We start from the raw sequence: 17,782 nt of genomic DNA, 5'->3' as shown, positions 1-17,782 counted from the left end.
AGAACTTTTCGTACTTTTTTTCACATAGAAAATTATAATAATGATGTTGAATTCTCAAATAAAGTCTATGTTTCTACACACTTGTGAACCAAAGTGAGCTAGTCTTCTATTCTTTCTGTTTCTGGGTGTGTTTCTTCTGGTAGCAGACAGTAAAATCGATAAGCAGTTGCTGCAGTTGTTGCCTGGATGTTGCAGGAATGATGCTGAACATTTAATTTGGTTTGCTACTGTGGTTTCAACCAATCAAATATTGTGCTGCCTTTCAGCAAGTCGGATTAAACTATATTCCAAATGCTTGTCACTTAACCATATCCTGATTAAGTAACTTGACAGGGAAATAGAAGGGTAATGAGTGAATGATAGATACTTGGCATCAGACTAGACAGAGTCTGAGGCCCCAAGAAGCTAACAGGAAGAGCCAGGGTGCATTTTCTTTCCAAAACAATCCTAGAAAGCTTGTTAAATCCCAGAGAGACCTGGGCTGAGAGGTCTATGTTTTTTCCACTGATCACCCATGAGACATCTGCATTTCATGAGGCAAGAATGTAGGTTTTACTCTTGCTGGGGCACCCAGGAGCAGCCTTTAATCACGAGCCAAGTCTCCTCTAATGACAGAGTGGGCAGTCACAGTGAAAACCACAGCAGCCCCAAATTACACAAAGATTACATCGACCAACTTGATGTTATTACCCTGGTAAGGGTGCTTTTTGCTATTAGGCAGTGTCAATGTGAACTTCAAATCACTGCTGTATATGGAGGCACTCTGGGAATAGTGGTGAATTGTAAGGTACTCAAAAAGCATCTGTTTTTACACCAAGGGAATTCATCTGTTTCCTTAATGCACTGCCATGTAGGCATAAGAAGTATTTGGCATTCAAGAGGAGCAACATACAGCCATGCTATGGACTAAAAAAACTGTAGCGTGGTAGGCTACACTTGTATAGGACCACAGTTCTGCAGCATCAGCCATTTCAGCATATGCGTCACTTTTCCCTAATCCAGTACTTACTCCATATGTTTGCTATAATTCACATTGCCACTACCTATCAGCTCCTCATAAATGTACCGTCTGTCTATGAAGAGCATGCCTGATAGGTTTTTCAGATGTGTCAGATGTATGTGCGAGACACTGCAATAATTTGAAAATGGGACTTTGGTATAATGTTCTACTGAGAGTGACTGTGATTTACAGAATTCAGTGTAAATTCAACACATTATGTTTAGTTCCCCTGTGTAGGTGTTTTACAGAAGGAAATTAAATATCTACCCCTATTCCATGGTTCATGGCTAATAGCACTGCCTGCTGGTGAAACCACCACACTACTTACTCCAAACAAAATTGACCTCAGTACAAGAGGATCAACAACAGGGACACGTTCCAAGCATGCAAGAAAGAAATACTGTTAAAAGGTTTGCTACTTCATCAAAGTACTTCAGTACAGAAAGACAAACTATGGGCAATTTAGACTCTCAGTTCCACCAAACCTGCATGTCTTTGAAAACTGTCTGTGAAAACAGCATCTGGAGAAAACCTACACAAACACAAAGAGAACATGCACAAACACTCAACTCACTCAAACACAACAGTGTTCTCAGTGCCTTTCCTGTTCTGTAAAAAGTCCAAATTAAATGTATATAATTAGTATATAACATCCATATATTTTATTTCTTTGATGATTTAAAGCAGGAGAAAAAACAGTTTGATCTCATTAAAAAAATTACAAACATTCACATTGTAAAATAAAAAACAAACTGTTATAAATATAAAATGATATTATATGCACATTAAGGCTGAAACATATGTGCACACACAAACATTCACAGGCAGATAAAACAAACATATTTTTCCCATAAAAACAAATGGAGGTGACACATGTAGCCATCCACAAATATTTTGTTAATGTTACAGAACAACATTATTGCAGCCGATTGGGCCCCCCGTATTATTTGGTGCACTGCCTGCATTAAAGATGTAAAAAGACATATAAATCCATCGTACCATAATTTTCCATCTTTAATGCAAACAATTTAGACAGTCTGTGATTGTGGCTTGTCTCCTGTTTAACATGCAATAATAATATATGAAGAGCACTGCTGGGTCAGATGACACCATCATATTTTACCTGTCAGTATAAAACAAGTAAAGAGATCAAGAGCAGCTTGAAAATAAATTATATGCATCTCTGCCTAAACAGCCAGTTACGTTCAAGTCTTTTTGAGTGTTTCACAAAATACATTCTCTCAATGGCTGATTCCAAGGGACCACGGTAACAGAAAAGTTAAGTGTGCAGAAGAAAAGTATAAAACCATCACAAGCTACATCACAACTGCAACAGATGAAAGCAAGACTCTTTGGTGTGTAATTATGAACAGCATAACAGTTATTGTAAACATGCTGCAACAACTAATTGGAAATTATTGTAATTAATATAAGTGTATTATCACTGAACACACAAGCAGAAAATACAGGCTACTTGAGCCACACATCCCTTCTTTCATTTTAAAATAATTGATGGGCATCAGTTTCCATCAGTGGATAAAGGCTTTGTTGGTAAGTACTTAGAGAGCATTCTCTCATATAAAATATCGAAATATCATACAAAAGAAATGTCAGTAAGTTTTCAAATGTTCTCTCAATTAAAGGTCTATCCATAAAATTTTATTTTGACATGACATCAACGGCATCCAGAAAAGGCTGGAGCTAATGAAAGGTGGTTATTTAGGACTTTGAAAGCTGCCACCACAAAGAAGGTCTCCAGCAGTTAACTGAGCAATTGTGTGGGTGTATTAATCTGGAATCTGAAAAACTACTATAACTACTACTAATATTCTACTAATGTAAACAATTATTCCTTTGCATAATCAGTCATTGCCACTGATGCCTCTATTTGTGTTCTGAGAAGCCTAACTTGGATCTCTTGACATAGAATAATCATAGTTAACAATTTGAGGACTTCAATATATGTATGCATATGCATGCATGATCATTAAAATGAAGTCCAGCTTAAAACAGCACGATAACATGATGAGCTAAAATTTCACTTTTTTTTCTATGAATAAGGAACACTTACGGTGATTTTAAATAGCACAGTTGGTGTACAAAGGTAATAGACAACAGCCATGACTGTATGATTTGAAACGCTAAGGACAAAGAAAAAAACATCTGCAGTTTAAAAAATAATGATGAATGTACTTTTTGCTTTTCCAGTAGCCAGCTGAAAGTATTCTATCTACATTGACATCGTTATAAAACAGTCCCCCTTGATAAGAAAAGTCATGCGTCAACATCTCTTTAAAAGGCACTTCATAAGATTCCATCGTCATCCAAAATGCAAGAAAACTGCAGGTTATTCTCTTGGTTTCTTTGATGAGTTTTCTCTTGTGCTTTTTTTTTGAGAATCCTTTTCATCTTTACACAAAGCTGTGCCATGTAACATGGCAATCACTGTCTCTTCCGCTTATGTTCAGTCCTGTCTCTCTTTCCCCGGTAGCGCTGATGGTGAAAGCGGAAGGCCTCATTCGGCCATCTCTTGAAGTTGTTGATGCTGTAGAGACCATTGTGTTGATGTCTTCTGACAAAGGTCCTCTGATAGCTTGATGCTGTCAGAGAGAAATCAAATGTTAGCTATAAAACAATGATAGTGTTTGTCAAAGTCCTACACACTGGGAGAACAATGTCTATCTATTGAGAGTAATACTTGCTTTACTTACGATTCATGCAGGAGATTTTAGGGCTATCCCATCGTCCATCCCCACGACAACGGATAGTTGGGACGTGCCTTTGAATAAAGCCTCTCCGGCACTGGTACCTCACCAGCGAGTTGATTTCATATCTCTCACGCTTCTTACCAAAGGTACGTGCATTCTCCACCAGAGGGGGCTGGTTACAGGCCACTGAGAATCAGAAGTGACAATAACATTAAAGTGAGGACTTTATGGTAACAGAAGACTCCATCCGATTTGCATATTCTCCTTTCTAAATTTATGTATTCAGTTAAGTAAGAGATGAGAGATTATTTGTGCTAATTCAGCAGTATTTTTACCTGTGCCCTTCTTGCAGGTGAAGGTGAGATGATAGTTGCAGGGAACATCATTCCACTGGCCGTCTTCATGCCATATCATCACTACACAGTCCTCGCCAGAAGAAAAGAAGCTGTCGGGCTGGTTGGGCCTCCAGTTTTCATATTGCTGAAAAACGATCAGAGCATGAAGAGTAATTTAGGTTTTATATGCATTATGATGGGTTTTGTGTCATTTAAAAGACCTTTCTTTGAATGTAAATGTATAAAACACACATGTAAGGTTTAGAATTAGAAAACACAGAAATTATTAAATTATAATTTAAAAATCATTATAACCTATTTTAGGGGCAGCAGTTATTTATTTTACGTAGGCTGCAATTTTAAGAAATGGCCACAAGAGAGAGCAACCGTATCTTTCTAGGAACTTAAACTTAGCAGCTTGGTGACCTTATCATAGTTCAGCTCTGAGAGATCCTTAAATGCTCTGTATAACTACCACATGGCACACAAGACAACACATTTATGAAATGGGCTTACTGTCTGGAAGTTACATTACTATGCTCCAATCTCTACCAATAGAGGGCAGTGTTTTTTAACAAGTTTCTAAAAGGCCATACAGTCCCGTGCACTTTTATTAAGATTATTAATGAGCAACAATATTTCACACACTTGACATCGACATCAGTATATACAATATATTCTACAGGTACTGGAATATAAGGCTTTATGATAATGAAAAACTATTAAGTGTTATGTCATTACTAACATTACATGTGTAATTCTGCAGTCACAAAACTGTGGGGCATTTAACCAGGAATTGACGCTACCTGCAGTCTTTCAGCGCATTCTAGGTTCAAACAGTCTCTTCAAAGCTGTGCCCCCCCACCCCCTCCAATCATGCCCTGAGGCTGCTACTCTGTCATTATGGTTAACAAACACACACTGACTTCCTGCTCAGCTCACTTCAAGTTAACAAATGGGTGACCCGTCAACTGCACAGCAGGCATGCATCCTCCTCAAAATAATCAAACAAACTTTGATAGCCCACACACACACACACACACACACACACACACACCCACTGATACACCAACCTGGGTGTTTCGGTGCCCTACCGTTAAAACTTTTCTCAAGATTTCACAGTTGTTAAGATTTCTCTCTCCACACACATATATGTACACACACACACACATAAATATATATATATATATATATATATATATATATATATATATATATACACACACATATATATATATATATATATATATATATATATATATATATATATATGTGAAACATGTAAAACATTACACAGAATGATAGAGCTGATATGAAATGGGTGCAGCCACATCAGATACAAATGAAGCATCTCCACATCCCCCACAAACCCCTAGACAATGATAGTATTCCTGGTTGTCGTCTTACTGTTACTAAGAAAGCCTTGGAAATCCTTCTCCCAGCCCTCCACCCCCAAAAACAAGCACACACACACGTTCACACTGATACAACACTAATCTCCCTCTCACAGTCTCTAATGGAAAGGATTCAGCTGAGTAGCTTCGTAGAAAAAAAAAGTGGAGTGTGAAGTGAGAGAGCACAGAGAGAATTTGGTATGTTGAGAGAGTAAGGACACAAAGGGATGAATAGAGAAATGAGTTTGCATGTCAGAAGATCATACAGGCATAAGAGGAAGAAGCCAAGGTAGTGGGGGTGGGGTGGGGGGTGGGGGTAAAGACAGATAATGGAAACCAAAAGGCAAAGAAAAGAAAAGTACCAGAAATGTCTTACCAGTGTCATTTCACCTCGCACTTGAAGCTGAAGAGAAAATCACTTTTCGGAACTTATCCGCACCTACACAATCAGAGATTACTCCCTCTATCCACACACAATGTCAGCCCTTGGCAATGCTCTGCCAGGCTGGCCCAACAGTGATAACATACATATGGAACATACAACACATCTGGCTATGCGCAGGAATGATGCACAGACACTCACACAGATGCATGTATGTCCTCTGAAGTATGCTGTAAAATGAGACATTGTAAGCCCTATGAAAGGGATTAGCGCTGCTTTGACAAATGAGTAGAAAATGGCTGTTTTGATGTAGAGCAACAGCCTATGTATGCACAATCACATCATTTACCTGTTAACATCAGTCTGTGTCTGTATGCATTTGAGAGAGACTTCAGCACCGCCCCTTCTGTCCTCTGCTATTGTCCTACGTATGTGTGGACACAGCACTCTGTATTTAGGAATGCGTGGGATTGGAGAGAGCAGGGAAGGTCACTGTTAAAATGTAAATGAGTTGAATGAATCAGCCGATCCAAATGTAGGCTGTGCGTTAAGTTATATAAAGGCCATGCTCCAACAAAAGAGGATATACCACAGTGTGGATCTCTTTGCTTTAGAGGTGACTGAGGTAGCTCATTGAGTTGTCAGGAGCTAATAAAATGGCCAGTAATAATTTTTCAAACACAAAAATACCACCTTTTCTTGTTTTACTGATCAATGCTTGATGAGCTGACAAGATCAAATTCCCTACAATAGACAGTAAAAGCTATATGTAAGAATAGCATAGATTTTGTCAATTAGTACTTACTGTGCATATTATTTTTGTTGTTTTTACAAGCATTAATACTGTATTCTTAACAGTGCCTCGCTGTAAAAGCTATGTAATGTACATTATTGTAGCTCTGCAAGGCATTTTGGGAAATTTTGATAAAATACACAGATGTATTAAGAGAGCTGGATATGGTGCTGCCATTCAGCCTTGCTGCCAATTTGTCTCAGCAGAGACAGCAATGAAAGAAATCCCTTGTGGCCCAAAATGATTTTCCCCAAAGACCACCATTGTAAAAGAGATGTCTGTAATACTTTAGACGTCTGTCAAACGTTTTACAGGACACTTCAAAGTGTAAATAAGGTCAATTATTACTTTGTATTATACATTATTATTCCATGAAAGTTATATTTGTAAAACTTTCCCAGAGTCTAGAATAGCAGCAGGCAGTGCCAGCAGGAGAAACGGAACAACCAAAAGCTTGAAAACTGGCTTATGCCAGTGGTTCTCAAACTAGGGGTCAGGCCTCCCTGGAGGGTCATGGAGGCACAGCAAGGTGGAATAAACAGAGTTTGCTGATGGGATTATGCTTTCCTGAATCATTTCTTTTATTTTAATCGAGTTCAACTTGGCTCCCTTTTTATGTGCTGCTTTCCCAATATTGTTAATGACTGATAAGAATTCAATCAGTTTACGTGTGGTGGGGGGGGCATGAACTTTTTTCGGCTTCTGAATGACAGAAAATGTTTGAGAACTACTGGCTTATGCGCTCAGTTAGCAATTTTTATTCAATAAATGGGCACCATCTTGGAGTTCAGTATCCATTTCTCATATGTTCATAGTTAAATATTACAGTATGGTAAATTTGCAGTACTTCTTTGTAGCAGACCTAAAATTTATAGTTATGCATTTTAATAAATTTATGAGAATTGATACCCAATTATGAATTTTTAAGATTCATAAAATCAATGTTCCTCGTTAAGGGCACCACCGGAGTTGTTATAATCCTAGAGTCTCCGGACCTTTAGGTAGTTTTAATAATTATACAATGCAACACACACAGCTCTTGATTATATTACAGTGAATTTATTCTCTAACTAAGGTGATAAAAAGATGGTTGGATACAGGGAACATAAACATTTGCTGAACAATGAGCCTGGAGGTTCGATTGTGGGAAGCATTTGACTAATACGGCATAGAAGAGCTAATGAAAGTAAACTAATGTCATAATTTAGGAGTTAAAATGGACATCTGATCACAGAACGTGTGTTAAGTGTTACTGCTTGTCGACAGCCTGCTTTTGGCCTGTTGCACGGGTCCCACGCTAGCAGCCGATCCTGGCTTTTTTGCAAGGGATTCTCCAGGGTTCTCCGTGTCTGATTGAAAACGCCTCCTCCGTCTGGCAATTCGGCTGTTTTCAGGTTTCCTTCGTTGTAGCTGGCGAGACCACGTGGCTTGGTCTGACCTCGGTGAAGTTGGCTCGACGAAAAAGGCTTAAAATGGAACTTGGTCATTCCTGAATTAGTCCAGTGTAACTTAACGGACTGATAACTTTAACAAACAAAAGAAATAAAGAAAATAAAAACAAACTGAGGGGCAGATCGATGTCGCGGCACTTCACGTGTGTAGCTTCAAGCGAAACAAAAGGGCCTGTTTCGCTGGCCGACTGAGGGCGTTGCCTGGCGCGGAACGCCGACGCGTGCAAAAGCGTCCAGGGAGCCGAGCAGAGAGGAAGAGAGCCAACAGCGAAGAGAAGAGAGCGAAGCGAGGTCGCGTGTCGCTCTTTTGTTGCCTGGGGCGTGGTTCCCCAGGGGGCGTCTCAGGTTTCCCAAGGGACTGCCTTTCTAAACTTAATGTCTAAAAAGAAATCTATTTGCACGTCTTATAATCAAATATTTTCCACAATCGAACCTCAATGGTTGAACGGTTGTACTGTTCTTGGCATTTGGTAACAGGAAACAATTGTCACATTATTGGTCAGGATATTTATACATTTAACGGCATTTCCGACGAGGGCATGTAATACTTATTTCGCCCACTTGGGGGAGCTCAGGTTACATGAGGAAAGCTTGGATTACATTAGATGAAGATGAGTGTCTTGCTGAAAATAAAAACACTGCACAAGTAACTTTCTTTTCAGCACTAATATCAACAACGGATAGCAACAACAGTTAACATAACTACTCAAATAGAGGCAAACATAATCAGGTAACTAAAGATTTAATTAAACTTAATTAAATGCTTTGAGTCTTTGGAGACTGCAGTCCTTAGCCATTCAAAGTTCGGCTGTCCTGGATTGTGTCACACCTAGGTGAGACAAGGAGTATCCCTTTGATGTGGTAATAAAACAAAGAATAAGGTCAGTTGCCACGGAAACATGTGTGGGGGGCCAGTTTTGATAGGCTGTTCAGGGAAATGCCAATGGCTGGTTCGTGTCCCTTTGTCAGTTTAACAGTCAGGCCCCACGTTATCAGTTTCGGAATCAAAATGGTGCCAGTTTTATGGTCGGGCTAGCACTTAGAGAAAGCAACTTTGACCCCTCCCCTTCTTCTCTGGGGAGGAGAAAGGAATTTAGAGTAGCTCCAAATTTATTCAATATAAAATGCACAAATTCACACCGTTGTTCACTACATCTTATAACAGTAATACTAATTTAAATTAGTTGAACTGAGATAATTTTACAGGAACACCTATCCTAAGTTCAAGTAGAAAGAAATGTTTAAAAGGCTCATTAATGTTAGGTGTGTTAAATTGTTGACGCTACAATTAGAAGGACTTCAGCTTGTTTTGTCTGTTTTTTCACATGGCTATCACAATTATTGCTCCCCTGCTATGTTGAAAATCAAATAACTTCATATTTTTGATTTTATCCCCCTCTTCAGTGAAGAAAGACATGTTCCTCTATGAATTGAAACTTATATGTTCTTGTGCTCATAAAAAAATGTTTTAAAGCCTTTAGATAATTGTGTTGCTACAGACAGTAAAATGCTAAATGTAAGAAAAATATTAATGTTGACATACAGTATATATTGTATAGTATACTACCGCTATATATAGTATTGAGGTTTTGTTGTTGGTTGTCTAAGAGGGCATAGTAACATGATTTGTATTGAGTAATGATGCTGTGAGTGTGTTTGTCTTTTTGTGTCTGTGTGTGTTTGTGATCAATGTGTTTGTGTATTATGAGTGGGGGAGCACATGAATGAGATCAGGCCTGAAGAATGGTCTTGATATGTGCCCTTACACCTATTAATTCTAATATAGGACAAATTGACTAGCATGAGGAGGTTATGATGAGCACAGGTTATTAATCACCAACACAGTCTCACTCCCTACTCATCAAATGTCTGACGCATGGTCAAGGCCCTTTGTCGTCGCTTTTTAAAGACTTGGGTAGCCCTTTTGCATCAATTATTGACGTTTAGGGATCCACAGTCAAGTTAGCAACGCTTAGCAACAATAAATATGCAATATCCGGTTACACTTTCAAGATAAAACGTAACGTTTCGATACATTGCCATGTTGAAACGCGCATAATTAAAGTCGTGAAATGTTGCAGTTTCGTTTCGGTTTAGGCACAGAAAGTACTTGGTTGGGTTTAGGCAACAAAACTACTTGGTTAAGGTTAGGAAAAGATCATGGTTTGGGTTAAAATAGCTATGTATGTCAATTAAGACTTAAGTTAACTAACGTTAATGTCAATTTACCTCACTCGCCTAAATAAAAACATTTAATGTTTTGTTTCGCACGGGACACAAACCCTGTTCTCCTGCTTCAAGGTCCGGGTTCTGGCCCTCTATCCACCCCAATCGACTCCTTACTTCGTCTTTTCTCTTAATTATCATACTTGCCTTTACCATCAAAAACTGACACAACAGGGCTTCCCTCAATACGTCGAACTATGACGTCAAAGGGATCCCTAGTGCGTCACAAACTAACGATTATGGCTCTTGACCAAGCGTCCATATGTGACGACTTGGGAGTGAGAACGGGTTGTAATCACAGGTTCCTGGTAAACATAAAGGTCACACAACATTGTGATGGACACAGATATGGAAATGTGTGTGTGTGTGTTTCATGTTTTTTCCCAGTAGGGACTTTAACCTGAATGCACACTAACCGATGGGGACAAAAATTGAGGTCCCCACAGGTAAAGACTGCTTTTTCATGGTTAAGCTGTGATTTTAAGTTTCAGGTGACAAATTAGTTAAGTAGTTGTGATGGTTAAGGTTAGGGTAAGGGTACTAGGGAATGCATTAATGAGATGTCCCCACGGTTGTGTTTTTTTGTGTGAGCTAAAAGCATGTTTGTTTTACTAGTGGCTCACTACCCCTCCCTACCGACATGAGCTACCACCATTGTATATACACCTGAACAGGCACATTTTCTCATTACAACTCATATATTAACCATGCATCTGAGAAAACAAGGACTTCTGCAGAAATAAAAGGAATGAAAAAAGTTATATTTTAAATCATAACTGTATCATACACTCCAAACAATGAATCATACAGTGAACAGATTGTAGATGACTTCGAAGGTCTTGCATGGTGTTCTAAAGCAGTTCATTCATTTATATTTAATTGTGCTCTCAACACAAAGCAAGATTGTTTCCAAAAGAATTGATTCAGAAAAGTATCAAATGATCATGACGATAAAGATTACGATATTTAAATTAAGGCTGGGCACGCATTAATTAATTAACGCCAACAATTATTTTAGCACACGTTAAAGCAGTTTTTATTATTATTATTTTGAAAGTCCATTGTTCACTGGTTCTGAATACACATACAGTCAAACCATGGGTCACAGGAGGGTTGGGATGTTGATCAGCCAGCAAATCACCCACCCAGACAAGCAGCGGAGGGAGGCTTTGGCAGACTATGCTGGATGCAGCGTGTGGGAGAAGTAGATAAAAAACAGCAAGACAAGCGATCAAATGCCATAGCGAAGTGGATAGCTACACACTGCATGCTGATTAGTAATGGGGAAGATATCGGACTTAGAAACGATCTTAAAATCACAACGTAGTCGCCTTGCCCCGCGGGTCGCTCTGCGCTCCGGTGATCAGACAGGAGACAAGCGCTCTGCAAGTAAACGCTAGGCGCTCTATGGACAGTAAATGCTTCTGTGCGCTAAACAGCTGTAGCCTATTTAACTTAAGTTAAAATTATAGGCTACATAACCTTACCTGATTGGCCTACATCTAGTTTTGCTGGAATGCTCTGCCTTTCGAATTCCCTCCTGTTGATGTCCTATTTAGTGAACAGTAATAGATTCTGGAAACTCACAAACAGCGAGGATCTGTCTTCCTTCCAATGATCTGTGCTGTGCGTCGTGTACAAAAAGTTCAAGACAATTCAACTTTGGCAGCGAGCGAGCGTGTGCGCTAGGCGACTACTTCACCTCACTCTGACAGGGACACTTGTTACTGAACATAGACTGTTTATGCTGCTCCCTGAAAAAAGACAAATATTTCTGCTGGTACCTGTTCAGAAAAACAAACAAGGAAACAGATTTATATATGTTAACCTGTTGCTCAGAAGGTGCCCGTTATGATGTTATGATCGTGGCTCTGGACTCTACCTTATTTTAACAATCTATAAAAGGTAATGCCCTAGCAAATAGCTTTGGTTTTATATTTGATTTGATTACATTAATGTTTAAGTTGAGAATTACAAGAAATATTTTATTGTTACTGTGTAAAGGGAATACTTGTCACATTCTGCCTGTCGGCTATATTTAAGTTTAGCACTCTGTGAGTTTTTGGTCAGTTAAGTTGAAAACTAAAGGGGACAGAGCGTTTGCTGTCAGGGCCCCGAGGCTCTGGAACAGCCTGCCCGAGGAAATCAGGTCGGCTGAGTCAGTGAACTCTTTTAAGTCCCTTCTTAAAACATACTTTTATAGGAGAGCTTTTCCCGATCTTATTTGACTTTATTTTATCCCTTTTATTTTATTGTATTTTACTAATTTTATATTAAATTTTCATGCTCTTATCTTTTTTTTTGTATTATTCTTTACACTTGTTAAAGCACTTTGTAACTTGTTTTTGAAAAGTGCTCTACAAATAAGGATTATTATTATTATTATTATTATTAAGTATCTGTTATATAGTCTGTTGGGTTTTGGTTTTCAATCCTGCCTGTCTGTGGTCTTGTATCCAGTCTTCTTGATGTGTGTTTGCGTTTAGATTTGGTCCTGTCTGTTTATGTCTTGTGGAGTTGGTTTATGCTGTTCTGTCTTCTGCTTGTTCTGTGTGGTGGTTCTGGTCTGATCTGTTCTGTCATCTCGGTGTCTGCCTTAGTTCTTGTTCAGTTCTGTTCCTGTCTTATGTATTAGTTTCTGTACTATACTACTGTTCTGTCTGTTTGCTAGATGTCAATTTCTTTAATTAATCTGATTTTGATCATTCTGATTTAGTCTCTGTGTAGCCTTGTTTATTTTTTTATTCATCCGCATGTTTAAGTTTACTTAGTATCTGTCTTGTCTCTTATCTTAGTTCCTAGTCCTGTGCCTTAGTTCATGTCTTAGTGTTCACTTCTGGTCTGTGTACTTCTGTGTTGTTTTGCCCATGTCTGCTCTGAGGACTGTTTTAATCCCAGCTTCGGTCTGTTTTCCCTGTTGGTTGTAGTTATTGGTGATCTGTCTGCTTGTGTCTGTATTAGTTTGTCATTTATATATGTTTAGTGTCCAGTAATTTGTGTTGTCTGTTCCCACCCAGTAATCTGCCTGCCTGCCAGTCTCTCTGTTTTCCCTTGCTGTCTCTCTGCCTGCCTGCCTGTTTCGTTAGTCCTGATCCCTGTCACCTGTGCTGCTCGTTAGTCCCTGTGTATAAATGTTTGGTGTTTCTGTTTATTCCCTGCCCGGTCATTGTAGCTGGTTTGTTGCTCTGTCTGTGTTGTGCCCTGCCTGTCCTGGATTTGTACCCTGTTGGATTACTGTGTTTAATTTGGACTCTTTTATTATTTATTTTGTACTCAACCACTCTGCCAGTAAGTGTGCTCGCCTTTTGTTGCTTGAATAAACCCTTTTGAACTGTATCTGCTCCGCTCTATGTCCTGTATTTTGGTCCACCAACCCCTTCAACCACCACATCGTGACAATACTGCTGGTAAAAAGCACCTAATTTGTTTAAAGTGTTTGCAAACCACATGTTATTGCACTTTTGTGCCGATATCAGTATATTTAAATTAAAAGTGCACAATACACTACTTTAGAATTCATTATTCAATTCTGCAACAATGCGATTAATTGCTATTAAAAAATTTTATCGTTGTGCAGCACTAATTTTAATGAAACAAAAGGGGATTTATAAATGACATCAAATGATCTATGAATAGAACAATAAATACTGCATTAAATATATTTCAAAAAATTCTAAATCAATATGTCAATACACTTTACAAGATAAAAACATTTTGTTTAAGTTTGTTAATTTACCATTTAGTCAGCAATTTTCTTTTTTGATTTACCAACTCCAGCTATTATTTACCACTCTCACTAAACCTTCTCACCAATCACTTCTCCTTAGCTTGTCTCAAACCTCTTCCCCCCAGAACATTTTAGTCTCTCTTCTTCTCTGTGTTGGTCTTCATCTTTGTGTTTGACTTCTTGAAGCTGCACTAATCAATAAACATTTGAGGGCACAGTGATTCATGCTTAACTATTTATTTCTCTTTTAAATCCATCTGACTTCTTTTAAATTAAAGGCAGAATAGGACGCGATGAGAAATTACGATGAATGGCAAAAATGACACTGGTGCCTATATTACTGACTCCACTTGAAGCCGCATAAAAGATGTTTACTCTCATGTCTTTGTGATTCTCTACATTTCTGTTGATTTGTTGATCTCCTGCTGTGCCAGTAAGCAGAAGGCCTTCAGTGCCTCTGTAGAACAAATAACAATGTCTCTACAGGTGGCCAAACACAGCATGATTTAGTTTAATGACTGACTCAACTGTACTGCATTATATGCATTCACATGAACACGATTACGTACTTAGGCACACATACATGCAGTTGTATTGATCACCCGCCATTTCTTGTAGGCGTCTCAGGTTGGGAAAATCTCCACAATTACAATCATACAGTACTCTATGAGCATATCCTGCCATATGAAACACCATATGCAGATAGTGTGTGAATAATATTACCAGTAAACAACATTTAGTCTTACAAGTTATTACATCAGCCACGCACACATAGATGTCAGCTGTTTCCCTGTGTACATTCAGTACAGATTCTTAAGATCTTAAGAACAATACTACACATGCATAAATGCTAAATGTTTTTGTTGGTATTTTGTAACCTGGAAGAAAGGCACACATCATATACAGATGACACAAAAGAAGGAGTTGTTGCTATGAATGTACATATGTTCCCAACCACACATCATTTTGATCCCCACACCCTTATCTCTATGCAATGCTCTTATTCTCTCAAATGTTCATCGCCCTCCCTGTTCTGAGTAAAATAACTTCAACAGCACGGGGTTTATTTTGTCCCTTGGTATTCTTGTGTTTATCCGTTTCTGGCTCCCCTCCTTTCCTCTCTCACTCTTCAAAGACTCTACTCTTGCATCGTACTCCACTTACACACATGCACACGCACAGATACCCTGCAATAGGACTAGCCCCAGGGGGTCAGAACAAAGCAGACGCTGTTAATCTAACCTGTGGCGAGAAGTGAGGGGGAGTAGTGGTCATGCAGGGGTTTAGGGGTTTTGGGATGGATATCATTCAACTATTTAAGATATGCTGCTGCTTCTGGGTCAACAGGACAACATGTAACAAAGTGGAGAATGAGCTTTTATGGTACCAAGGGGAATAATGCGACTGGAGCACACTGATGGATTTGAAGCCCTTTGAAGGAGACCTATTATACTGCATTTCCAGTCCTATATTGTTGTTCTGTGACTCCTGTATGGCAGCTTTGCATGATTCAAACTTAAAATAAATAATTTTCTATCTTATACTGGCTCTTCATTTAAGCCTTCCTTTCAGCCTCTGTCTGAAACAAGCTGAATATGCTCCTCTTTAAGGTCTCCCCTCTCAAAGCCCACTGTCTTCTGATTGACCAAGACCTGAAGCACGTGTACCAGGCTGTTGTTGCCGCTGAGCTGTACAGACAGACTGAGCTGTAACGGACCATATGTGGAATACCATCTCCGTTTTGCTCCGTGTGTCGTAGAACGGAGTTGTTGGTAGAAAAAGCTGTTCAAAACAAAGTGTTCAGAACAGGAGGAAATCTGAGGTTTTTTCTCACAGGGATTTCTTTTAAATACTTGAGCTTTATTATTTGAAGCTTTGGCCATGTTTAACATGAACATCCAACATTGTAACAATTTAGATAAGTCATAAAATATAGAAAAGCATAATAGTTCTCATTTAATTGTGCAAGCAGATCAATGTTTTGACACCACTGTGGCTTCATCAGACTCAAAATGGACAAATACATAAAGCAGACACATATATAGTCAACCTAGAACAGATAATTGTGATTGGATCATTTATGGATCATGAATTAAAAGCTATGACTTCATCTGTTTCATGAAACCACTGAATGCATTTATGAGAGGTTGAATGTTTAAAATAGTCAAGCTTTTGTTCTGAGATAAAGGGTCAAATATATTCGACTGCGTACACGTGAAGTGATAAACAGGTTATCAGACTCAATGTGCAATTGAATGCACATTTTAGTTCAGAGAACACAACACCAGTTGTTTAGTTGTTACTTTCCCCTAGGGATTCACACCGGAAGTAATAAATAATGCAATCACTGATTCCTTTTGAATCTTTACTTTGGATTGTTAATATGCCTTAATCTAATCTTCTTGTGAAGATAGGGTAGACTCTCCATGAATACTCAGCACTCCTGAATATAATATTCACAGGCATCTCATTTAAACACTGTTTGATAAATGTTTAATTAAACCTCATATATGTGTGTGCTCTCCTGCCTGCTTTTCTCCCTCTACGCCATTGACTGCACCTCAGGAGACCCATCTGTCAAACTCCTAAAGACGGGAGGTTGATCAGCTGGCTCTCTGGTGCGGTCAGAACAACCTTGAGCTTAACACGCTCAAAACTGTGGAGATGATCGTGAACTCCACTCTTCCCCCCATCACCATACTCAACAGCCCTGTGTCTGCTGTGGAATCCTTCAGGTTTCTGGGATCCACTATATCCCTGGACCTAAAGTGGGAGTCCAACACTGACACTGATCAAGAAGGCCCAGCAGAAGATGTACTTCCTGCGCCAGCTCAGGAAGCTCAACCTGCCGAAGGAGCTGCTGATCAACTATTACACAGCCATCATTCAGTCTGTCCTCTGCTCATCCATCACTGTCTGGTTTGGATCTGCCACCAAAAAGGACAGGAGCAGACTACAACAGACAATCAGGTCTGCAGAAAAGATCATCAGTGCCAACCTGCCCTCCATTCAGGACTTAAATATTTCCAGAGTCAGTAAACAGCACTGCAGATCCATTTCACCCCAGACACAACCTGTTCCAACTTCTCCCCTCTGGTAGGCGCTACAGAGCACTGTACACCAAAACCAACAGACTCAGGAACAGATTTTAACCTTTTTAACTTTTTAAAGCAGTGTGGAAAGTCCGTTTTTATCTCTGGTCCCATTCCCACAGTTGGTCGCGGTGCTGGCCGCTTCAGTAGACTCCTTAGCCTCCACGACTGGCTCCAGTCCGCCTGCAGGGCTCATCGTGTGTGTTATGTGGATAATTTTAATATATTCTGGCAAAGAATGTCTCTTTTTAAGACAGACGGACTTCACCCAAACAAACAGGGCTCAGAAATGTTAGCTGCGCACATACAGCATGTGGTGCGGTCCACACATGATTTACGTGAATGACTAATCATTCATGCAGCACACCTGGACACACCACCGGTCACTGAACAGATCTCTGGCTCACTGCCACTAACAACTGTCTCCACCTGCTGGCATGTAAAGCCGTCTGCTCCCAGCGTTGTTCCAAAGACTTCTATTCCTGTCATCATCACGCATAGACCAGTAAACCGAAATGTGCACATCCCACACAGAAATAATAGTAATCTCTTAAGGATTAGGACAACTGCACCAACTCCAGCACCCAGAACAAACTCATTTAAAATGGCTCTCTTCAATGTGAGATCACTTTCAAGTAAGACTTTTATCTTAAATGATTTTATCTTGTCTGCAA

The 17,782-nt window shown here is 39.3% G+C and overlaps 1 protein-coding gene across 1 annotated transcript in view; it reads right to left on the bottom strand.

Moving 5' to 3' along the window:
- Positions 1-1,762: 1,762 nt before the first annotated feature.
- The window catches only part of LOC123960316 (versican core protein-like), a 53,705-nt gene continuing 37,685 nt past the window's right edge, over positions 1,763-17,782 (bottom strand). The window contains exons 11-13 of the mRNA XM_046035001.1: positions 4,044-4,188; positions 3,712-3,894; positions 1,763-3,600 (exon numbers count right to left, since the gene is read on the bottom strand). Coding sequence (XP_045890957.1) covers positions 3,443-3,600; positions 3,712-3,894; positions 4,044-4,188 — 486 coding nt within the window. The 3' untranslated portion in view covers positions 1,763-3,442. The remainder of the gene's footprint in view (positions 3,601-3,711; positions 3,895-4,043; positions 4,189-17,782) is intronic.

The sequence above is a fragment of the Micropterus dolomieu genome, linkage group LG21, assembly GCF_021292245.1.
Source record: "Micropterus dolomieu isolate WLL.071019.BEF.003 ecotype Adirondacks linkage group LG21, ASM2129224v1, whole genome shotgun sequence".
Classification (NCBI taxonomy): Eukaryota; Metazoa; Chordata; class Actinopteri; order Centrarchiformes; family Centrarchidae; genus Micropterus; species Micropterus dolomieu.
This window is presented reverse-complemented; position numbering and strand designations above follow the sequence as displayed.